Genomic DNA, 25,904 nt, shown 5'->3' with positions numbered 1-25,904 from the left:
TTGTCCATGCCACTCAGATTTTCTTTACCCCTAGTATGTCAGCAAGATAAGTGTTCTAACAGAATCAGAGTCACTAAGCTGATTCCAGTGTATAAACTTGACTGTTTTCATTCCCAGAGGCTTTTGTTTAAAACACCAGAAGACCAGAGTGTTCCCATTTCAGTCCACACCACTGAAATACTCCATGGAAACACATGGACTAAGAGCAACTCTTACAATCTAATCCATGGAAACCAGAACTGAAATAAGAGTTAGGGTTGCAGTCTACATTTAAGCAACAGTCCAACTATGAAAGATGGGAAAGAATTCTTCGTGTGATCTAAGTAACAGTTTTGTTGTAAAATAAGCATGAGTGGGCTGAATGGCAAATACCTTATAACAAGAAGGTGCATTAGATTCCTAAAGATTCTTTAATTAATAAACATTAATAAAACCTCCTAGTATGTATCATATTGCATTATATTCTTTTTTGGACAGTCTCATCTGTAATTACATAACAGATTCATGGCTATTCATCCTTTCATCCTCTATTAGTAACACATTCGTCTTGGAATACTACCTATGTTGTACTGCTATTTCTATTTTAGGAGTTTTTTTAACCTCAAAACAAATGTTTATTTAAGTAATTTACTCCTCTCTAGCAAAAGTGCACACAAAAGTAGAGTCCCTTCAGTACCGTGTGTTTTATTACCATTACTTTCTCTATATTAATAGCTAATAATAAGTATCCACACTGAACACTTAAGCAGAATGGCATTTCAGTTCTTCACCAATCCCTTCAACAGGACTGCCTGAAGATTAAGTTTCTATACCATGGAGGCAGAATAAAATTCCCTCTTTCAAGGGCCACATTCTTATTAAAGGAGGGGAGGAAAGAAGAATGGGAAATGGTCTGTGGTTATTGACTCTACAGTTATTTACATAACAAGAGACAATCTATCTCATGGTATAACACTATTCTAATGCTGAGCAAATTAAAAGGTCAATATTGTGACAAAAGCATTTCAAATTTAAAATATTTTATTTAAATGTTCAGCTATTTGACAGTTCAAGATTGGAGCAGAAGCATGAGCAGTTAGTTATGGGTGCATAAGCATTATAGAGTAGCTAACATTTAGAACTTGTTTGTGCATGTGCAGAAATATACAGAGCATGATTATCAGCAGTAAACTGCAAAGATGTGCAGTTCTTAAAAATGCTTTTATCAACATTGTGGAATCACTTTAAGAACTTTCCTGTTTAGAAAGCTGTTTGGCCGGCCTTTCTTTCCCCTCCCCTTTCTACACAAAGCAACACTACAGAAATGCAGAGTTGAAAAACAAGAAAAGGTGAAGAAAGAGCTAATGCAAAATTGTACTGGAATTTGAAGTTACACTTAAACTGAAAGGTCCCTCCCGATCCGGATGTTCCCACCGAATTTTTTTCAAGTTCCAGTCAGTGCACTTACTACAAAAAGGAGGTATTTATAATGCAATGCAGTCACCATTATAATTTGTTAGGGCTTAGAACCATAGCATATGGGGCGAGCTCACTGAAAATTAACATTCAATCAAGTGCAACAAGACTCACAGCAGTTCATTGCTCCCCTTCTCTAATTCTAAATCAGCATGATTCAATTTATCTTTTCTTACAAGGCACTGATGCTTATTATCCATAACCATTACAATATCCAACACTTCTCTCCAGCTGGGCGTGTTAGGGGCATGCAGAAGAAGTTAACATATTTCAGTAGTACTTCTGTGGAATGACTGTGATCTTTCACTCATCCTGTCAAGAAACATACTGCCATTCTTGATGCTGACATTTCCAAGTTTATTTTTGGAGAGGAAAAGGGGAGAAAAGCGCCATTTTATATATATTACAGCAACACAGCAAAGAACTTAAACACACTACCAAGCAACTCCTCCAAACACTCATCTTTAGGTACAACAATGCAGTTCACTGTAACGCAGTCAGTCCTCTCCACTGTATCGCCGATACCAGTGTTTGTCAGAGACACTTAATTACTCAGGACAATCCTTAAGGGTAACATATGGTCTAAAATACCACTAGCTAGAAAGCTAGTCATCACTACTCCTTTATTCTAACACATATGTTCCATTGTTTCAGATATAAACACAGATACTTTCTCAGTTCCTAAGAGCTGCTCACAGATTACTCTGAAAGAATTCTGAAAGAATTACTTGGGAGTTTTAGATCTATTATACTTAAGAAACAGCAGAAAGCACAGAACAGATTTTCACAACACTGCAGCAGTAACACATCACACCAACTTCGTCTGAGATCGGCTTCAACCAATCTCAGACACGGGGGCTGACTTAGGAGCTAGACAAACAAGAACTGCAAACTAGATTTCACACTATCCTAAATGATGCAGAAACAGATGACTCATTCCCTATCAAGCAAAACAGAAAATAGGTAGAACATCAGAGTTCCATAGCAAAATAGTCTCTGAACAGGCTGGTTCCAGCTTCTCAAGAACCAAAAAAACCCTAATTTCCATTAGACACTTTTCTTGTCATCTTTTGTGCAATGGAACACAAAGCAAATGTTTCCCAAAAACATATGCAGGATTATTTCAGAGAATGTTTTTTGCAACGTATGTACAATCCTTTATAATACATTTTCCTCGCACAGCAAGTCTGCCTTGTAGACGTTTGAAGTATCGCATTACACAAAATTCCATTTCTGTTTCCAACTCCCAGCAGGATGGCATATATTTTTGACTACATTTCCAAATGTATTTTGGTGACCAAAGAAACAGATAGGAACTTAAACTGCTGAAGGTCACTCAAAAACCTTACCAGGTGCTTAACTGTTAAAATTAACAGGTAATAAGTACCTAATTTGCTTGAACATCATGTGGATTTTTTTAGGAGAGCCTTTTTCCCTCTTCAGCCACATAAACGCTTTGAAAAGCTGCCCCAGTGTCATGCAGCACTTTCCACTCCAGCTTGTATAACTTCAGGAACATCTAGTTGCCTTCTCAGTCACATATTCCCCTGAAGTAACTGAATGGTTTTCAGCACAAAAAACCAGATCGGTTCAGATTAATCAAATTCTCTTATCAGACACTAAAGATTTGAAGCAGGAGCGCCTAAATCTTAGTGCAGTGGAGCCAAATGTAGAGTACATCCCCAATTAAAACAAACAACATTGTTCTTCTTTTAAGTCCCCCCTGCACAATGAAAATAAAAAAAGCCCCACCACAATAAAATCATGAATAGCAAAATAAATACAGCTTTCAATAACAGAACTGACCAAGGGTTCACTACGGTTCATCTCTGAAGCATAAAATCTCAAGATACTGGATCATGTGCATACAGGATGGCAGACTACTTCTCTTGCCCGGTAATTCCTCCTCCTAAAAATGTCCGTATAAGTCAAGAGAAAAACTAAAGGTAATAGGTATCCACAGAAAAGGGCACTTACCATAAGAGGTACTTCTTTGTGAAGTAAAGCTCTTCCTGGACTTGCTACAACTTTTTTGGAGCACATTATGTGTCGTTGTGCGACATGTGCATTCCATAGGACAAAAAAAAGTGTTCATGAAGCAGCTTGGGCAAAGCAAGATTTCCCTTTCTTCATATTCCTTTCCTTTCTGGTGCAAGCGCTCCTTATTTTTAAAAGATTCAACCTTGTAAATCTGTGCCATGGGTCATTTTGGTGCTTATTTGCTGATAATTTGATTTCTTCGCAATGAAAGTATTTGCTTAAATAACAGATTTTTCGTTCTTTTTTTTCCTTGAAAGGATAGCAAACCTACCTGTAATTGCACCGAGGATTGCACAAGTAGGTATTTCCATGTTTAAGATTAATGCAAATATTTTTACTTGTTGTAATTAGGTATCTAAATTCAATCTACTGTCTGCATTGCAAATGTGCTTAAATGGGATTCTGCAAGGTACTGAGATCTCAACCTTGATACAAAAACTATTAAAACACAATGCTATCCACTGACAGAAAGCAAAAAGTTATGTAGATGTGCTGGCTAGATAAAAGGCAGAATACTCAGCAGCCTGCATGGTCAGACACTAATGAAAAATGTATTAATGGGGGGAAGAGGAACAGTTTGGGCTGCTTTTAATAAATCTGAACTTTCAAAGCATCCCTTTAGAGACTCAGTCTAATGAGTGTTCATTTAATAGACACTATTTAAAAGATTATAATAATGGTATGATCTCTTCTTTGAAACTTCAGATATCTCTGATTGCCACACAGTAATATAACCTTTACTCACAACTGAAGGGTATGTTGTTGAACAGGGATAGCAAATCAGCCTTCATATTCCAATGAATGGCAGGCATAAAGCAATTTCACAACTGTCCATTAGTAGGGCTCATACACCTTCCAACCCTGTTGTACTTTGCCACTGCCACTGTTACAACATGGTGCTATTTGAATCCTTAGGACTGCTGGCTGAAGATGTAGCTATATTAGTCACAAGGAGGAAAAGGGATTATTTTTTCCCCTCTCATACTGAATATTGTTCTAACTGACTTTTTTTTTCTACCTTTAAATGGCTGTTAGTTGCAATCTCTTGGTAACAGAGCTAATTCAGGCAGCAGTCCTCTCCCCAAAAAGTTCATCTTTCAACTGGGAAGCAATGGAGCACAATACCCTGATAACCAATACACTTTCTTTTCCCTGGCAGTGTTGTCTTTTACTAGCAACAAAGGCAATGATAATCATTCTAACATATATAGCTTACTACAAAGACCTCTGTTTATGTTTGGCAAGTTAGAAAAAACTACCCAGATATCTATATTTTTACAAGTAACACATTTCATTTCGGCACAGGACTTTGTCATGAAGGGAGACTCCTCATAAGGAGTCTAATGGTACTGAAGAAATACTTCCCAGCTCACGCTCTTTTTCCATTGTTGCTATCATAGGGGCCAAACCCGATGCTTCACTTGCACTGCTTTCACACACCTGACAGTGTCTACGTTCATAAAAAGGAGATACTTGTTTCCATCTTGGTTTTTTCTCTGCTCAAACCTCATATCATCTGGAAATTCTCATACAATCAAAGTGAAGCCAAACAACAAACAACTATAACTTCAAATACAGTCTGAAAGGGGCAAGTGGAAAAAATCTCTAAGCACCAGAGTAGATACTTTCATTTTGCACAAAGAACCAAATAGTTTTAGCAAGACAGAGGTAAACATGGTTGTTCTGCCTTATTCATTCAGCTTCCTTAAGGTTTTTTTGGCAACATTCTAGGCAAGCTGTTATACTAATTGCATAGTGGATTACAGATAAAAATATACTTTTACATCCATCAATAAAGATTCTTTCTTTCTTTTTCCTTCCTTTCTTTCTTCCTTCCTTTCTTTCCCTCTGTCACTCCCTTCCTTCCTTCCTCCCTTCCTTCCTTCCAGATTCAACCCAGTTAGTATATGAAAAAACGCGCTGGTATAGTTCTTACCATTTCTAGGAAGCTTTTAATGGAAATTTGAAAAAGGAACTTTCAAATGCTTTCTTAAAAGTAACTCTCCTAATCAATTGGTTAACTTGATTTTCACATGGAAACTAGAGAAATGTATCATCATGATGATGACTCTGAATTTCTGGGGAATCCTTTCCTAATCTGAGATTATATTTAGGCCTCAGTTTTTCAATTTGGATATCACCTAGTTCAATTCTTTTTCTCTTTTCTTTTACTCTTCTAGTGAAAGACAGTCTGACATTCTGTTACATTTTATATATATGTATATCTATATCTATATCTATATGTATCTACATCTATAAATTTTCTTCTCAAATTTTAAGAAACTTTATTTTCATTTGTATCTTTTTCTGTATTAATTGTACTTGATACTTTTTACTGAAAACTGAAATTACCATACTTAGCAATTCCCTATTTCAATTCAGACATCCAGTGGCAACGTCAATAAATCAGATATAAATGATCCTTCCCCCTGCTTTGCATGCATGTGCAAAGTTCCTGAAAGCACATGGTATCACTGCTATTAAGAACCTATCCTGTCAGATGTCTGGGAGATGTGTCCTGAGTTATATTGCTTGGCCCACCACCAATGATTCTTAAACTGGCTGATTATATAATGCTTAAAAAGCCATCTTGCAGTGTCAGGTATGTTGCATTTGCATTTTAGTAACACCGAGTATACCGATTCATTTAACTACATCAGACAATATTTGGATTTTTCAAATTACATTTTTTTAAAGATGACTATAAATTGCCATCTCAAATGCTATTTCTATCAAATAACTGCCAACTTAAAGCCAGAAATTCACCACAAGGACAGACAGACATCTAAACGCCACTGTTACTACAACAAATTATTTTCTAATAAGTTCCAGGATGCACTGGAGAATTAAACACTGGCTTCATTTCTCGAACAGGATATGGTAGAATGAAGCTAGAGCCTTTCCCGCAGCAGGAGTGCTGTTGTGGAGCTGGAGATGCAGGCAGAAAAGAATAACCGTACAGCACAGTGAGAGGAATAAATTTATGAGATTTACAACACAGAGCATCCCTTAATCAACAGGAAATAGAGACTTATGCCTACGTTCTAAGAGATATGCAACAACACAGGATGATAGCATTCAGTTACCTAGAAGATTTTGCTTCTGGGTTACTGTGCTAGTAATTTTTTCTAGCTGAAGCAGTAAAACTGATTTATGGCAAGAAGAAAGCATTCAGGAAATAGATACACTCACCTACCTAGGAATTTTCCTAGGACTAGGATAACAGTTCTGGAACTGCTCTACACTGGTAGCAACATAGTGAAAGAAAACAAACAGGCAGAATATTATTGTGGGTTTTTATCTATATATCTGGACCTAATTTACAGTCCTTCTGGGACAGAGGCTTTAGGTCCTTAAGTTATCACAAGAACAGTTTTAATCTTTTTCTAAATGGTGACAGTGAATTCAAAATTGTGCACTAATTGCAAAGCTGATACGACTTTTTCTGTTCATCTGGATTCTAGAACTTTAAGCAAAATCTTTCCATCATCAAATTATACCACTTATGAGGTATGTGAAAACTTGAGGTCTAAGATATTTGAAAGTATCCCTGTAAAGTGTTCTCCAGATAAGGTAAAAGGACTATTTCTGTTTGACAAAATTGATTCTTTAAAATGTTATCCTAATGGATGAGACCCTGCATTAAAATGACATTTCAGCTTTTATGGTCAGGCATGAACAAGCTAAAGGAGATACACATTTTCTTAGCTAAATTGTGCTTGTCATAGCAGCATCAAAGAAAAAAAACCACACTGCTTTCTATAGGTTCTTTTAATTCAAAAACCATCAATCAGTATTCCAGTTCAATGTCTGAATAATGCAACCTTTATCTGATGAAGATAAGAAGTGGCATTTGCAATTACAAAACTTTGCCACAGAATAAATACAATTAAGTTATAGATTACAGTTACAGATATTAATGCATAGCTCATGCAGGGAATTCAGATTCTGAAAAAATCTTTGAAGGGAAAACTTAGGCATTCTTAATGGCAATGACAAAGCACTTTAAACTGGGTTCAGGTTTTCAATCTACATTAAAGTTTGCCCAGGAGGAAGCATGCTTTAGTGGATAACATGAAGGGTTATACTCACTAACTTGCTCTGACTGGTGGCTTATTTCATGACCTTGGCCAAACCAGGTCGCTCCCTAAGTTTTTCTGATTTTACAAAAGCTAATGATTTTTACCTGCTTCCTTGAAGCCTGTGGATAAAGAGCATTGAATAAAAGCTCAGGAGAATTAAGGAATGAGTAAATTCAGTATTCCCCATTTATTTTTAAAATCAAGGTCAGCTTTATCCATTGGCTATTATTTCTCTACAGTGTAATTTTTCATAATGCAAACCACTTTAATAAAAGTGAGCTCTCAAGCCAGTAGGATCCACTGGATGATTTTTTATTATTATCAAACTCAGTAACATGACCACTAGTGACATTATGAAGCCTCTAAGAGCTAAGCCAAAGTCCTTAGTTAGAGAGGAGGAAGGCTTCTAATTAATAGTGTCTAACACCTGCATCCAACTCCATCAGCAAAAGCAGATGGAGTAAGAGAGATAAGAATGACTGCAGACGGACAGTCATTGATAAAAAAAAAGAAAAAATATCCAATGGCAGAAAGCCAATTATTTTATTTCTAAAAGAGTGATTAAAAACATATTTTTGTGCATCTTTGTTTAAATTGAAGGTAAACATGAAATATGCCAAACTGACATAACTGCAAGCTATGCATACATCCTCACCCTACCACAGCATTTGCAACCTGTCCCTACTGTTCTGTCAACAAGATGTCAGCCATGCTCCTCTACTGAGATGTGAATGAAGGAATTCTCCCTTCTCTTAGGTGTCAACAAAAAGTTTGTTCCTGCAGATTTTTGTTTTGGCATGATCAGCTAAGAACCGACATTAAACAATAAGTGTTTAGCCAACAACCATATGTACAGCTGGTCAGACTTCCACTCCTTCTCCATAGGGTTCAGACCTGAACAAGCAAGCAAGCTTAAGAGTCAGAAGCCAAAACTCTAACTAACTCCAAGACACTGAGGTAAGCTTGGTTATACTTAGTTGTATCTGACCTGGCAAGAAGTCTTATAAGCTAGGGATATCCAAGGTAGTTTAGTGCCATTTGATATTGGGGGAGGGCAACCATTAACAACTGGGCAATTAAATTCTGTTTGCTGAGCCCATTTTGCAAACAACACCTTTTGATTCTGTCCTCTCCTGCTGTACACGTCTCTCCTACTGCTCCTGCCACTTCTTAGTAAATTCTCTGCCCAGTAGCTGATGACTATCTTCACCCAGCTGAATCCCCAAGGCCTGCAAGCCATCTTACATACTGACAAGAAGCGGATTGCCTCCCTCTGACTTACTTTTAGTTGTCATAATGTGACTACTTATGTTTGTGCTGAACAGAGCCCCAAGCCTGGTGAGATAGCACTTCTGACAGTTTTTGCAGCAGCAACCATCACTGAATACATTTCAAGTGATTAATTTACTTAAAAATAAAAATAAACCTAGTGAGTGCACATGTGCTAACAAGTTAAAAATAATAATAAGTGTCTGTGACCATGCTCATTCTGTCTGAATCCTTCAGGGGAACTCAGTTGCTAAGAACAACTTACACAGCTTGCCATATTTCTATGTGTTAAACAACAACCAAATAACTGTAGGCAAAAGTCCCAGCTGTCAAGCATGAGGAGTGTAGGGGCTGATCGGGGGAGTACAAGGCATTTTTCTCCTGTGTTATACATGCATATTAGATAATTTAAAAGGAAAATGAAATGAGGCAAGGACAGAGTGGGAAGCATGCTACTGTCTCTTCAAAATACCATGCCCAAAAGTTTACAGGAAAAGTTCTGTTTGACCAGTAGCTCTGTTCTTTATATAGTGCTCCTAACAGTGCTTTACAGCATAATCTTTCCCAAGGAGAGTGCATTACCAGCTCTTCCAGATAGCAAGAAGGCTGAACTTTGTTCAGCTACCCATACAGGATTTCTCTTCCAGGCAGGTCTCAGATATAGTGAGAGGAACTGGAGGCAAGTCTTAGAAGTAGCATCCATGACTGCTGACTTATTCCATAGAAACAACATTTGGGCCTCACTTTTCTATCTTGTCAGTCTAGGTGCTTTTTATGAGATGTTTTGTTTCAAACTGCCACGAATCAATATTGATTTGTAGGACAGAGGCAAGAAAAGCCATCCTTGTTTCTTCACACAAAAGTAAAGACTGAAAAAGTTATTTAGGCCTTTAACAAGTGTCTTTTGATTTTCCACAACTTTGCTTTATTTCCAAGGTCTTACTACTCAGCCATAAAACTTATCCCTGGGTTGAAAACTGACACACAAACTATAAGCTCAGAGCTTTGGTTTTTAACATACGTATTGGAAAACCTGAAGAGGACACCTCCCTCCCTGCATTCCCAGGGTTCAATACATGCTATACATGGCATCCCTAGTGATTTTACTGGTGGTCTAGGAAGGAAAGGATGCTGAGAACAAAATAATCATGACAATTAGGAGAAGGCACCTCTTTTTCATTTCCCCAAACTTATACCCGTGGCATAGGAAGGAAATATTGTTTTGCCATTTTGAGAGTTTGTCTCTATGTATGTAGTATATAAACAATAAACACAGAGCAAATAGAGTAATTTCTAAGATTTGAAGTGGATAATGAGTCAAAATTTTAAAGCTGAAATGTGACGAGAGGCAGGTCAGTATAACTAGCAAGGCACAGACCCAAGAGAATGCTGAGGATACAGTGGGTCAGTGATCTGCAGACTTACAATTATCCACATAGGACTTTAAAAAAATTGCGTTAACAGCATCTGTACTGTCTCTTGGCTCTGTATAATTTAGGCAGGCATCTGAATGTGGTAGAGGTTTTACTGCCTATCAAGATATTGATTCGTAAAATGAAAATTCTCTTTGTGGACCTTAACACAACGCTCTTTGAAAGCTCCTGAAGCACCACAGAACTCTGCCAGGTCAATATTTTGTGTTTTATTAATTCTCTACTTAGCCAGTTCTTTGACTGGTTAAATTTAGTGTCTGTAAACCTCCTATTTGCATATTTACCTGAAAAGGCTCAAAAAAGCTATTTTGGGCTGGTGGATAAACTCGTGCTTAGAGAATTCCTAATATGGAGTTTACATAATATACACACTGAAAAAAAAGTTATTTAAACAAATAATAAGGGATGGGCATAAACAAAGCATCATTGTGAAAACCTGTACAATTATATGTGTATGCTGTTAATTAATTATGGCCTAACATGTAAAGGATGTTTTCATGTCATAATTAATTTTCTCTGAATGTGCCTAGCTCTGCATATCTACAGCAATAGAACCATCTATTTCTTTATTAGTTCTTAATGGACGTTAATTGTTGATCATCACATGATACAGTTTCAGTCATTTCCGCATCTTACCAACATGACTGTTACATAGGAAGAAAACTACTTCAGAACGAAAATCAATGAGCATATAAAGTCTCTCACCTTGAGCTTCTAGCATATGCTCTGATTTTAGAAGGTGATTGTAGACATTCACTCTTATTCATTCCTCATAAATCCACCACTAGGCATTTGGAGATACAAGGTAAAACACTATCTGCTTATAAAATGGACATCATCCTTTTAGTACACTGAAGGAGAGAATAACTTCCAGTCGGAAAAACAGTGTGATGATGCACTTAAAGATTATTATGCGTGTGCATAAGGGAACTGATGTTGCTTATACAGCTGATTTTGAGGGGTTGGGAGTGGTTGACTTGGGAACGATAACCTTTTCTTTTTCTTATTTTGTAGAATCTTTTAATATATACATAAAATGTATAAATAATAATATATTTATTAATGTTGAAGCAATGTGGAGGCTAAGAAAGAAGTACACAAAGATATGTAAAATCAAACCTATTGCATAAGTATTACATAATATCACTACAGAACAATGTTTTAAGCACAAAGATTTTCAAATTTCACTTTCAACATAGCATCATTCATAGTGTTTCATCTAGAAAGTCTTGTAGTGGAAGCAAAATCATAAGTAGATGTGTTCAGCCCAATAAATTGTGCTTGAAATGAGGCACGTGTTTTAGAAAGCCACCCTCTGCCTATTTAAATATTTCAAACAGTCATTACCAATTTCCCTGGGTAAACTGGTCTATAGACGAACTATACTCTACAGTTAAGAATGCAGATATCTTCCTATGTGCATTCACGTAGGAATTCACCTAACTTCAACTTTCAGTCACTGCGGTTCCTTGAGCCTTGATGTCTGATTGAAAACCCTCTTAATATCTCCTGTAGGTATAGATCAAGATACTTCTTTTCCTTCTCTTAAATTAGCTCCTTGAGTATCATGCAAAAGTATTTTAAGAACTCAGCTCCCAGAAACTCTCAACTTTTTTTAGTTTTTTTCTTTTTTAATTCCTGTATAATTTTTCAGCATTTGTGGAATTTTACATTAAATTTTAAGACAATGAAAGCATACAGAAGACATTGTAAGATCAGTAACTCTCCAGTAACTCTCTATTTATTTCTGAGTTGGAGTTCTAAACCTTAATACTTTTCTAGTAAAACTTTTAATAACATTCCCATTAAAAATAAAAAGAGAGAAGAGAGAAAGAAAATCAAGGAGGTTTGGACTCCTGATCACTTGAATTATTCTATCTATAGAGCCATCTGTAAGCTATCTTGACTAATTAAAGCCAAAGAATTTAAAACCTTAACTTATATTAATTTGCTTTTAGTGCTTACTTTAAATTCCAATAAAGTTCTACTGCACATTCAAATTCTCCATTCAGAGACATTCTGAATGTGCTTATTTGCACAACTGAAATCTGTACTTTTCCCCTCAACAATGTAATGCTGCTGGATGAAAAATACCTTTCTAACACAAACTGCTATCTTTCAGAGGAATTAAAAAATCATTTTTAGGGTAGGATTGATACTAATCATAATTGATTTCAATTTACTTTATATTTGCTAAACTTGCTGTTAAATTAAAACAAAAAAATGGAAGTGCAGTTGGTATAAGTGCAGCTATTGGTATATAGATATTTTGAAAATCAAAGCAAAACGAAAATATTTTCAACAGAAATATTCCCTTTTCTGCCCTGCCTTGCATTTGATGCACATTCAAGACTTCCATCAATTTTAAATGGGAGTTCTGGGTGTGTCAGCTCTGTAAGACTGGTGCTTCATAGGGAAATGTGACACACAGAAAGGAACTGAAAAAGAGAATTCACCTTGGAAACTTTAACTGGATTGTACAATTTGCCACTGTGTTCAATATATTTCAAAGGTATCCCATAGCAGCTCGTAGTTCTTTACAAAGGTCACTGTAAAATCATATCCTGTATTACTACATATTTCAGAAAGTGTTCCTTGTCTGCCAGCTGTTCAGCTGAACTTTGTTAATGAAGGCGAAGTTTTCTAGGGTTATCACTCTGACCCTTAAACCGTATTATCTAGAAAACCGTAAACCTTCTAAAAAAAAAGAGATAAAAAGGTTTATAAAACATTCTCTTAGCAGATCCTGTTTCCAGTCTCACCTTTTGATCTGAAGTTGGTTTTAAGCTCTTGCCACCATGCCTGCTAATTACAATGGGACATGGGAAATGGAAGCCAATGAAAACTTCGATGGCTACATGGTTGCTTTAGGTAAATGAAAAAATATTAACTATATAGAGATAAAGAGAAAATGTTCCAATTATAAGTGAAATCTTCTAAAGATTAATGAGACTATTTCTGTAATGTGCATTGTGGCATAAGGGTTTCTGCCAATCACCTTAAAAATCAAGTAATTGTAATGTACTTATAATTACAATGATCTAAGTATGTAAGCAAAAGAAGACTTGGAGCCAAAGATATTAGTCTTTATTTAGATAAATGAAAAAACAGGTACAGATGGGGGGAAAAAAAAAAACAAAACAGGCTTTCAGATACAGAAGCTCTTTTTTATTCCTGGTATATACTTACTGTAACAGTCGAGCCAAAACCTGGTTGGCTCCGTTGAAGAGGAATAGGATATTCTATATCACTAAAGCAACAATAGTGTTTAGTACTTTATTAGTACTTTGAACTAGTAGAAATCATATGTACCAGTTGCATGGTAAAGGCGATAAAAGCCTTTAAAAGCGTTTAAAGATAACTGGGCAGATATTTCTGACAATTTTTGTGGTAGTCATCCTTACACAGCAAGGAGGCATATGTCACAGGAGTTCTTAAACATATGTTTACGTGGTTAACTAAGCTTAATTTCACTTGGCTACGACCATCACTGATGACAACAATATATGTGTATATGCAAAAAGAGATGTTCTGCTCTTTAGGCAACTTTCATTTACTGCTTTGTTAGCCTCTTTAACATTAGAGGCCTGATAGCTACAGTTTGTGTATCCATTGTATAGGATATTAAGCATATATTTGTAGATGCTTTGTAGATGCTAGAATACTAAAACACTGTTAACTGAATGGAAGCAATATCCTTGTCAGTTCATATCAAGATCAAGTTTATGTTGTTTGTAGATTTATTTTTCCACACACTGACAGACTCAATTTTTATAATGACTGGAGATAATTTCATGAGAGAAATGTCTTCTTTTGCTGCACCTATTATTTTCAATATAAATTGCCTTTCAAGCATTTTTGTTCTCATAAAGGCATAAACTTTTTGCTCCAGGTCATTATGATTATGCAAGTAGTGTGCAGGAAATCCTTCCTCTACTTAGGTTAGCAGAGATGTAGATCTTTAATTTGCTGAGAAGAAGAAATAATAGAAGACATCAACATTTCCCAAGAATCTCTTCAATATCCTCTGGATTGGCATTGAAACAACAGTTATCGTCTTTCCACCACTGCAGTAATATAGCTGCATTCCAAAAACCGCAAAAAATATGGGAATTAGATTGATACATGCATGAGAAGTGTAATCTTTAGAATCAAGAATCTTCTCCCAGCTCAACTACATCACAGATGAAGGGCATAAAGGACCGTTGCTTCCTTACTACACGTTGTCTATAAAACTTATACAAGAAAAGTAGTCATTAGAGTTGGAAAATTTAACGTAGATTGGAAGAGTCTGTCTGGCTCTGAATCATAAATTAGCATGGGGCAAAAATCAAACCTGTGTTTTATTTTTATGCTTACAATTGATAGCTCTCAGGGGTCCAACTGGGTCTGTGCACTTCTCATTCACAGATGTCTCATTGTTTTCTATCTAGTGGTCATTGATTTCTATCTTCTGTTCAGCACTTGCTCTTCTTATTTCTCTTGCCTTTCTACAGTAGCTTACAGCTCTACACTGTAAGAGTGATGCTGATAAACGGTCTTTTTCAGGTCAAAGTACCTTGCACTTTTCATCAGAAGTGGAGATCAGACTTGTGGCTTCTCATGCTTTGTTCAAAAGGTGTTGAGTCAAGTTAATGGAGATCTAAAGGACTTGTTTGTTCAGGTTCCAAAATATTTACTTGCAAAGATGCAGATTATAAAAACAATTCAGTGGTTCAAAATCAATGAGTACATTGTATAGCCATCTTCCACAAGCTAAGAAAATGTATTTGTTGGGAAGAAGAGTCTAACACATGGAAGGTAATCAGGTAATTAAATCTAACAAATTTCAAGTAATTTTCAATGTCTACACTAGTGACTTAGGGATAACTACCACAAAATCCTTAACTGAGATGGAAAATTTGATGCTTTAACTGATTTTCTACTAGTTTTACTCTCATCAGAGAATCTTAACCCGTAATTTATTTATCTGTTCAGATTGAAAGAGAAGAAATACACCTAAACACATAAAAATAAACTCTCATCATTATTCAACAACAATTGAAAATAGTTATAATTTCCTCAAAGCTTCAACTCTTTTAAGAGAGAAAGGCAAGTTTCACTATTCATAGTTTTTAGCCTTTGCATTTATGGAGAAAAGCTCAATAACAAGTCTGTAAATACTATACACATACACCTGCAAGGTACAAAAAAATTCATGTAAAAAAAATAAGAATGGTAAAGCCAATATCATGAATTTCAGGAGAAAGAGACACACTGACTGAAGTGATTTGAGTGCTGGGGTTTGACAGTTATGCATAAATAATAATTACTACTCTGTATGCAACTGAAATGTCTTTTCAGCATTAAATATGCCAACTGCAAGTGAGCCATGGAGCCTGTTGGTCTGGATGATACTTAAATCAACTCCTAGTTATCACAAATTGACTATTCCAGGCCATCTTTGTCTACCTCAGGCTTCTCTCACTGCCTGCCTCAGCTTCTGGTCTTACCTAAAATTCTTGCCTCTAGCCCAATTCTCTCTGCTTTGGCTCTGCTTCACTCCTGTCTCAGCTCTTTGCTCCAAGACCCGACCTACTTTTGTGGGATGTTACTCTAACCACCAGTCGTGATGGTCATCCTGCTCTAGTTCTGCCTTGCTTTGTAGTGATAAATTTCATCATATTTGATAACTCTCATTTGATAATCATCTTGATAAAGTTCTCTTTACTTTTTAGGTTTATTCCTTCCTTATTTTTTAGGATGCAAATTAAACACTTGTGGTGTGCATATTTCCTTTCCAAAAGGATTTGTAATTGTGGTGATACCTTTTCATTTGGTTGTAGTGGCCATCTCATTATTGTTCCTTTCTTCCCTTCCAGGCTATCCTCGGATGACATTCTTGTATTGTTTATTTCAGTTGAGCTATAACATTTCACTTGTCTTAAAATTCAGGGAAAATATCAGGGAAAAAGATACCAGCTGCTAATAACATGCATTTCTTTGAATTTTAATTTACCCACTGTAGAATTTAAACTGTGCTTTTCACTCAAATTCAATAAGAATTTAGTGTCTAATTGTCATAATACAAATATTAATTATATCAGCTTTAAACTAAACTTTAATTATTATCATCCTTATATTCTGAGCCTTTTATAATATGTAATCCATTTTCCAATTTTATAATTCTTTTTGTACCATAAATGCTAGCATGAGCTGGTCTACAGCAGTTCCTCATTGCATCTCGGTGGCATCCTTAGAACCATTTCAGTCAGTGGATAAATTATGACTTTGCTATTATTAAATCAAGTGGATTTTTGATCCCTTTCTGATCTTATGTATCCCAGTGGAAATTGGGAGAAAAATGGGTGGATTCAGCTTACAATGGGGTCTGGACTACAGGCATCCAATATTGGGAAGCCTGCTTAAAAAAAGATAGCAACAGTTCATGAGAATAAAAGAATTTGACCCATTCAATAGCCTGAAACAAAGCAAGGGGAAGAATGTGTTAGAATAAGGAATGCAATATAGATGTATTTTTCCTGGGAAATACTTCGATTCATTCCCTACCCTGGGCAGACTGTACTGGAGATGTACTCACTGAACTTTCTGTTAAAATTTTCAAACTACTTCCCCAATAAGAATGCCAGCAACTGGTTGGGATGAAGGAGCTATTTGCACCAGTTGTCTGGATCTGATCCTTCGTAAGTACATCATGATTTTTTGTGTATACAGGCATATATATACTGTAAGTTATACTAATTAAAAACTGCCAATGAATTAGCAATAAAAAACAACACTAAAAACAATGGAAAGATGCATATGGCTGATTCTCAGATTGGAAAGAAATTACATGGAAAGGGTGAAAAGATATTCTTCTGCTTTGTTTCTCACAATTTTACATGTGGCTGATATTTTAAGCATTAAAGTGCTCAGGTTCAAAGCACAATGAGGTTTTGTTTTTTTAAAATTCATCCATCCTTTTAATTAATGCATACGCATTTCTATAATTAAAGAATAGTTTTGCCCTTTAAGCCAGAAACTTTGATTTTATCATAAACATGTTACAAAGTATTTTAATCTACTATAATAGAACAATATATCATTTTTATTGCTTGTATTGTTCAAAATGCAGTTATGAAAAGCACGCTTTAATAAAACCTCCCCTGATTTTTCTCCAGGAGCTACAAGACTCATACATTAGTCAGAAATAGCATTTCTTTAGAAGTCTAGACATTTTTTTTCCTCAGAGAGAACTAAATTTTATGTTACCTGGCTATAAATCAGACCCAGAGATACCTTTATTCCACCACAGCAGATAAAATATACCCAAGAAGTCTTGAATATAAATACTGAACAAGAACATTATTCCCCAAGTTAAAAAGTCACAAGTTTTTTTCAAGCCAATCCTCTTACTCAACTCGATTAGTACTTCACAAGTAGTATAATGAATCTACCAAAAGAAAAAGGGCTCCATTAGTATGTGGCATTGCTGAGCTGACAATGATTAACTTGCATGCGAAACCACTAAAGGATGGCTAACAAACCCAAATCATTTTTCAATCTCTTGCAGAAGCATGTGAGATTATTTCATTTGCATATAGCACCATAATAAGATTCACTGCCAGCTGGTCAGAAATATTTATTGCAGATGGTAATGCAGCTGGCATTAGGTGGATTGTCTGGGGCAAACTGTCATCATCGTAATATATATTCTCCTTTTGGTAACTTCCAATGCATTCAGTTGCAAGCAGTTGTTTACATTATAATGTTAGTCTTCATCATGAACAAAATAAGGATGTTAAGGAGATCAGTACTGCACAAAATGTTGACAGAATATTAAACAGGAACTGTCAAATGCTGTAGTTTGATACTTTTTTGACTTTTGATTTTGAATTTGTCTCCCTTTAACATCTAAACTACAATTTATTTCTGTGTCTGCTGTCTAACAATAATGGATAAGTCAGGCTTTTATTTGGCTGTTTCTTTTTTATTCATTAGTATAATTTTCATTATTTTAAAATTAATTAACCTCTTGTATACTCCCACAGACTATAGGTTCATCACAAAAGTAACATGCCAAAATCCCCTTGATTACATACTCATTCTAACATGTTTATTTTCTGAAAAGGAGTATTATTCTGAGCTCCTTCTTTTGGGGGTGGCCAACATTTGTAACCCTGCAGGACACATACCAGCATCCTCATATGCCTAAGAGCTACATGATTTACACTGCATGCTTAGAAAAGGGAATGGCTCCCAGGCATAAGATGGTAATAGCACTCCTGGCATCCCACAGTTTCACGTATGAGTGAGGCCAAAAAGGCAATGTCAGTCTTAATAGCCCCTGTTGTTTCACATTCTCCAAAAAAACCTGGAGATTTGGATGATTTAACATGCCAGCATCTCTTCGCTACTGGTTGTATGTTGTAGGTCTGCTCACAACATTCCCACAGATATCCTGTTAATAAATAAATTTATAATCAGTGGAAGATCCTCAAATTGAAAGTCTTCTTGCAAACACAAGATTATTTTTATTTTAAATGAACTTTTTCTCTTCAAAGTGTTGCAGGTAAAAGCATCATTTGTGGAATGATGTTCCACATAAAATGTGGGTTTTTTATTACGTATAAAGATAAGTGCTGTGTTTTTTTATTTTTGGTAACAAATATTGGAATTTTCATTGTGATACTCTCTGTTCTGTTTTTTGGCAGGGATTGATTTTGCGACTCGTAAGATTGCAAAACACTTGAAACAAACAAAGGAGATTATTCAAGATGGAGATAATTTTAAAACAAAATCACTCAGTACTTTCAGAAACTATGAACTGAATTTCACTGTGGGAGTGGAGTTTGAAGAACATACCAAAGGACTGGATAATCGAGTGGTAAAGGTAAAAATTTGGTACCTGATATCTGTTTACACTACAGTCAGCACCAGGAGCGAGCAGTTCTAAAAATCAGCTGAATACATGAAAAAAAAACCCCAATATTTTACAGACATCAGAGGATTTTCATAAAGCAGAAATAATTTCCATCTTGAGACAGTTTTCTTTCCTGCTACAAACATTTATTATAAATGCAAATCAGGATGGTTACTCAGATACGTGAGGGCAATCATTAATTACATGTTTTTCTAGTAGGGGATTTTTCCAGCTTTTCTATGATACACCTTTACGTATTTAGAAAGTACAAAACTGTATTTTTACCTATGTATCTTCCTTAATGAAACTGTAAATTCATCCCTTTAAATTCAGGACTTTCTTTATGTCAATATAAATTTTCAGTTCTGCATGGCTATGTTCACACTGTATTTTTAATCTGAGCCTGCTCAACCTCAGTTGGACAGTTTAAGAGTTGGACACTGTTAAAAATAAACCTGCACTCAGCTATTAACATCAAGGGAGCTTTGGGAAGAGACAAGAAAAAAATGTGAGCCAAAGCTACCACTGATACCGGTGGCAGGCCTACTGGAGGTGGTAGACAGACAAGGAGGCCCAGCAGTGCATGCTTTAATATCTTTAGGATTATAGGAGTAACCTGAGCTCAAAATTCCCATAGGAAACTGTGGGCATATGTTCAGAAGCCTTTCAGTGTGATATGTGGACAAGTAACGCTTGGATCAAGCACGATATTGTGTATTAGCCCATGCCCTAGCTCCTATGACAGACAGGGTCAACTAATAAGTCTGTTCCTGTAAGGCATTCAAACAAGACTGTATCAGGGAAGTCAGTGAGGAAAAGAATACATATGAGCACCAATTAAATTCACTTACTGAATTCAGCTTCATGTTTCTGTATCAATACTGCTTCTGTTTTACTCTCTTCTCACCCCTAAAATACTTAAGCAAGATTTTCAAAGGTAGAAAGGCCAGTAGATTTTAAATTTCCATTGATTGTCCCCTTCAGAGTCTTGCTAATCTTGCATCACCTGCCTGTCTTTGTCATCATTTACTGAATCTACCTGTATCAACTCTTCTGCCAATTACCACAGTTTTATTCTTCCACTCAGCTCTCAGCCCTCTTGCTCTTCTCCAAACATACACTGTCTTTTCCATCAGTATCTTCTCAATAAACAAGGTTTCAGAACTTGTTGCCAAACTCCGAGAAGCTGAGATCAAAGCTCACTGTCAACAAGACCTGTTTTGTTTTGGCAATTGCCACAGGAAATTGGCAGCGTAAAGGACATGTTTACATTTGAACTCACATCATCCTTCACTGGAGTGGCACAAATTTAACAGAAGACATTGTTTATTCACTATGGATCACTTTTCATTCTCAAACTAACTTTGTGCAGTGTAATTCTTGTGACTTCTTCCAAATTTTTTCTCATTCACAGCACTGCAAGCCATCAAATAACAAGACCCATTTTTTCCAGTATCCTGAATATCCCCATCTCTAAATTTTCTTTCTATCACTTTCTCCAGTGAGCACTGAGTGGGACATATTCCTGTGACAGAGTTTATGCTTTAAAACATTGCTCCCACATCTCTTTAGATCAGTTGAAGGCATTATTAAGGATCTAAGGACTTATTAGTTGCATCACTCCTTAAATGCTCCTCTAGTGCTCTTCACCACTATCAAAACCGTTGCCTTTCTGTGCAAAATCATTTCACTTGCAGACTCTCCTCTTCATTATCAATTATTTGGAAGGAAGGAAGAAAACACTGCTTGTACAATTATAACATATATAATCATTTTTGCCTAATATTCTTTTCTAAACAAATTACTTTTTTTTTTCCCTTTCTAACAAGAGGAGAAAGAAAAAGGAAGCATGTCGTGCCATTATTCTCTAGACTGCTCTAAAAGAATTTTCCAGTCATTTTATTAACAAAACAATGCCTCAAACACATTGAAGTTAGATGAAGGTAATAAAACTGCTAGGCAACATTTAAATGTAAAGAGGGCATGGATAATTTAAAGAGCATGTAGCTTAAAAATTCCGTAAATAAGAAAGAAGTTAACTGAAATGGAATGAGTTTTGTCTCTATTATTAATAGAAAGTTCCCTCATAAGAGAAATAAATCATCCAGTGCTGAACTAGAAAATGAATTAAGCTCCCAATACTCTTGGAGCTTTTTAATAACTGAACTTCCACTGACTGTAACTGGTCTCTGATGAGGATTTGCCTATGATATAGGGTTAAATGTCTCCCTAAAGTACAATGGTTCAAATCTAGAACAATTTAAACAAAGTTACTTTGAATGTACTCTAGTGTATCTGAGCAGAGAATTTAGCCTGTAAAGAGAACTTTTCCTTACAGATATGGTCATCCTGCTCCTGGACAAGAATCAGCATAACCAACACCCTGTTTATTAGTGGTAGACTCTGAATCACACCAAATCATTAAAAGGCTGAGGATGGAAGGGACCTCTTGAGACCACCTAGTCCAACCCCTCTGCTCAAGCAGGGTCAGCTAGAGCATGTTGTCCAGCTTATGATCATATCTCTTTAAAGGTCTTCTGTGAAAGTGCATGAAAATATATAAATAAATTTATTGTATGAGATGATATTAACATACACTTCCTCTTCTTATTTTATGCGGAGCTAGAAAAGCTGTTAGCATGGCACCACTTGATATAAGCCCCAGATCTTCACTCATGAAACCTTATAATCTTTTTATTAATGGCTTTAAACAGCAAGAAAAGAAAAATACAATTTGCACACATTGCACAAGTATCTGTTAATTCACTGAGCAATTCACTAGTTAGTATGAACACTTTATATTTGTGTATGTGAAGAAATACATGGAAATAACAACAAAGCACTGTAAAAGCTTCACATCAAAACACTTGTAATCTTGAATGCATTCAGGTTTTGAATGGTTGATTTGGGCTTTTTTAGAAGGAAGATGGGGAATGGTAGGAAGCAACTGTAATTGTGTCTTCTCATTGTTTGATTGAGCTTATTTTCATGTATTCATAAACTTCTCGTTAACATATCTGAGTTAATTATCTGATTCATGCAGACACTAGTGACCTGGGATGGTGACAAACTGGTATGTGTTCAGAAAGGTGAAAAGAAAAACAGGGGCTGGAAGCACTGGATTGAAGGAGACCTATTGCATCTGGTAAGGGCTGCTATACAGGTACATAGCACATAACTGAGACTGCAACAAAGTACAGTTTTCCATTTCAAAGGGTTTGTTACTTGTTCTAGTTGGAATGGTCTTTATTTAGCCAGCTCTGATCTCCGAACTCTAAGGAAATCCCCTCTTTGCTACAACTCGGGAATGCTCGATTTCTTTCCACCTGCTCCCAATTAAGTCATAACCCTGCAGTGGTTTTTTTGCTCCGGTCCATTGCCCTCCAGCTATTAACCCTTCTTGTTACATTGCACCTCTAACATCATCTCGTTCTTATATAATCACTGGTAGAAAAAAAAACAGTATGGGACAGATTGCAAGAAAAATATTATTTTTTGTTCTGAAAGAAGCACTATGAAATTTTAGCATACTATGCTGTAATACAAATCAGAAAAGTCAAGAGGATCCTGCAAACAACCTACACTGCAATTATTTTGTGCTGGTACAATAAAAAAGTCAAAACATTCATACATCTGTGTTAGTAAGCTGGAGCCCAAAGATAAATGAGGTGAGTCCAAGAGAGGCCAGAAGAGCTTGTGCAGGAAATAAGCAGTCAGTGAAGTCCAGAAAGATTTCAAAATAGTAGAGACATAATGATAATGATTCCCGAGTTTCTTGGGAGAGCAATCAAGAAATGGGCATGATAATGTTGGATGGTGCAATAGGTGGGTGCAGAAAGATTATGGAGGAGAGGTCATTGCTCTATCTCATGATTTGCATCTAGATATCTACTCCTTCACAAGTTTACCCCACAGATAGTTGGTATGGCCAACTACACTGCCTCAAGTCTGTACGCTTGAAAGGCCAAAGCAATGAATTAAAAAACACTATCTGCCACGTAACTAAAAGCCAACTGTCCAGTACACTTTTTCAACTCTATTTCAACACATATTAAAAAACTGACCTAACAAAGGTTCTACATGTTGCTACCGGGATTCAGGCTAAGACTGGTAGAAACAGAGAGACCAAGTAGTTTCTTACAACAGTCTTCAGAAACCCTATTGCGGGTTTGGCCACTTGCTGGCCAAAAAGCCAGCTTCAGCTTGCTTCAAAGTCTTATTTGGCACAGGAATGCTGGCTAGTCAGAAGACTAATCAAACTGACTGCATTGCAATGTGCAGGTGTGCCAACCTTTAAGAGGTCAGCTGCAACACTGGGCAAAAATGGTGTATTGTTCTGGTCCCTGAAAAATGGCTGGGCACGTGCCTGAAGCAAATGTTGTCATCTTTTTAAAGCAGCTTCCTTTTTTTTTTTTTATTTCCTTGTTTCATTGCTTCTCATGAATTATGAGGTAACATGTGAATTATAAACTATTACAGTATATTGTTTTAATAACAGAGCATGAAAAAGCCTTGCATTAAAGAGCAATTTTTATGCATTTTTCATGTTTATTCTTCTTAGAGCTCAATTCAAGTGTCAAAATCTAATTACTGCAACATGTGGTGCGTGCCTGCTGATTGGTTACATATAATACACTATTCTTTCTGTTCTCTTTTTCATAAGCATATCTTTTCAATGCAGTGGCTCAGTTGTAGTAATTTCTGGTGGGTTCTGCTGTGTATGCAAAATACAACTTGTACCACTATATATTTACTAACTGTTTTAATACTATAGGAACTGACATGTGAAGACCAGGTGTGCCATCAGATATTTAAGAAGAAAAACTAAAATTGACCAGAAAGCCACCCAGATCTTCATCACACTATTATGCTGTTATGTTTTGTCTAAAAAGAAGAACCAAGCCAGATTTGCAATAATTCTTTGACACTGCTATGTGAATGTATTTTGTGCCTGTTTATGGAAACAAACACGTTTTACAGAAATAACATCAAACAGTTACAAACATCATAAATTCCTTTGCCTTTCAATCTGGAGTTAAATAAAAGTAATTGTGTTTCAAATAATGCTTTCCTACATCTTTGTAATCATTTCCAGAGGAATGTCCTTTAGCAACAAGGCTGAAAATTAACAGTCACAATTATCTCAACCACAGTATATCTCTCCAAAGTGCTGTAATATCATAATATGTATCATCATTTGGATGACAGAGTAAAATTGGACATTCATTGGACTGTTTCTATTTAATTTAGTCTTGGATCACTAAGTCCACAGTTTCAGGCAACAGAATGGCTCGCTGAACACGATACATGGCCTTTCACATCTAGGTTATTCTCTATTGAATTTGGCCCAGGTCTATAGTTGCTAGTAGTTATCACCTGATAAATGTCTCATGTGAGAGATGTGAAATGCTGTAGCTCCTTAATACGGTCCTAACGTGGATCACTGACAATGATGCTAAACTCCAGTTAGAACTGGCATCCTACTAATAATCCCAGTGGAGAAGTCCACTGTTTGAAACAAACTCTACATTCAGGAGTTGTTCCATGATGAGAAAACTAAGGCATACTTCTGGCTATAAGAGGAAAACTGCAGAGTATACACAGACTGCATGTACCCTTGTGCATAAAGAGCACCCAGCATGCTGCAATCTTCACCTTGTACATACCTTTCAGAGACTTTAAAAAGAAAAGTCATTTCCATACAACTCTTCTCAGTTTTATTTAGAGTTTTTCAAAAGAATTCATGTTGTTCGCTAAAGACAAGTTTAAGTTAACCATGGATGGTGAGCACTACTTAAGTAGATAGAAACTGAAATTATTCAACAAAATGTGTGCACACGTTCCACAGAACTGAAGAAGTGCCTGTATGCCCAAAAGCTCATGTATTTTTTCCCAACTATATGAATTATTCTAATAAAATATACTCTTTCCTACAACTTTGCCTTGCAGATATATGAACTTTCACATAAATTTAATCACAATTTCAATTCCCTCTTGTCCATAAGCCCCCATCTTCTGTTTAGTATAGGAGGAGTGGAAATTCACTAAACAGATCTGTGATAGGGAATTAGAGAAACGATGTAGAAAAAAACTTTGCAGAAATGGAGGAACATATGCTTTCTCCCCATCCCCACCTGCTGCTTAGCCTACTGACTGTCAATAGCTCAGAATAGGAAAGGAGTGAGACAGTCTCCCAGCTGAAAACAAGGTTACGCCTGCAAAAACCCAAGTCTGATTAATATGTCACTAATACTTACATGGCCATGGGCATCTAAGTGCGTATGTAGGGATATTTTTATGAATTGGTCTTTGCTTCTCCTGATAAAAGTTGACCTGGTATCAAACTTCCTGTGTACTTCAACTGAGCAATGCTCTAATGTTAGTTCACATAGAAGAAACTGCATTTGAAGTTGGTAAACTCTTTTATTTTTTCTTATTCAGCCTGACCTGGACTTTCCGGTAGAAACATTTAATTCCTATTTCTTAGTCTCTGGTAGTTACTAGGCTAAGAAGTACCACAGTTCATTAAGCTTTCAAAATGTTATCAGAACAAAGTAATCACTAGGAAACAAAATGTGCATGTTTTAATCAGTGGCATTTCTCATAGTTGGTTCTTGCCAGGAGTAAGCCTGCACAATGCAGGGTTTCATAACTTCACACCAAATCATAAGAGAAAGGAAAAGCTTTCACATATCACAAAGAACTATCATTAATTCACAAATT

General features: G+C 36.1%; 1 protein-coding gene across 1 annotated transcript; it reads left to right on the top strand.

Annotated features, from left to right (window-relative positions):
* The first annotated feature begins 13,077 nt into the window (after positions 1–13,077).
* RBP2 (retinol binding protein 2) lies at positions 13,078–24,239 on the top strand. The gene is made up of 4 exons (XM_075158144.1): positions 13,078–13,150; positions 18,973–19,151; positions 22,225–22,326; positions 23,956–24,239. Exons 1-4 carry the CDS (start codon positions 13,078–13,080, stop codon positions 24,007–24,009), a joined length of 408 nt encoding a protein of 135 aa, XP_075014245.1. The 3' UTR covers positions 24,010–24,239.
* The last annotated feature ends 1,665 nt before the right edge of the window (positions 24,240–25,904 follow it).

The sequence above is a fragment of the Calonectris borealis genome, chromosome 9 (assembly GCF_964195595.1).
Source record: "Calonectris borealis chromosome 9, bCalBor7.hap1.2, whole genome shotgun sequence".
NCBI lineage: Eukaryota > Metazoa > Chordata > Aves > Procellariiformes > Procellariidae > Calonectris > Calonectris borealis.
The sequence above is the reverse complement of the archived record's forward strand: the minus strand, read 5'-3'. Positions and strand labels throughout refer to the sequence as shown.

Bases quoted from the DNA above. Each gene is read 5' to 3' on its own strand.
- RBP2 (XM_075158144.1), top strand. From the start codon at position 13,078: ATGCCTGCTAATTACAATGGGACATGGGAAATGGAAGCCAATGAAAAC. The intron at 13,151-18,972 runs GTAAATGAAAAA...GTTTTTTGGCAG, and splicing joins TGGCTACATGGTTGCTTTAG to GGATTGATTTTGCGACTCGT. The intron at 22,327-23,955 runs GTAAGGGCTGCT...TTAATACTATAG, and splicing joins AAGGAGACCTATTGCATCTG to GAACTGACATGTGAAGACCA.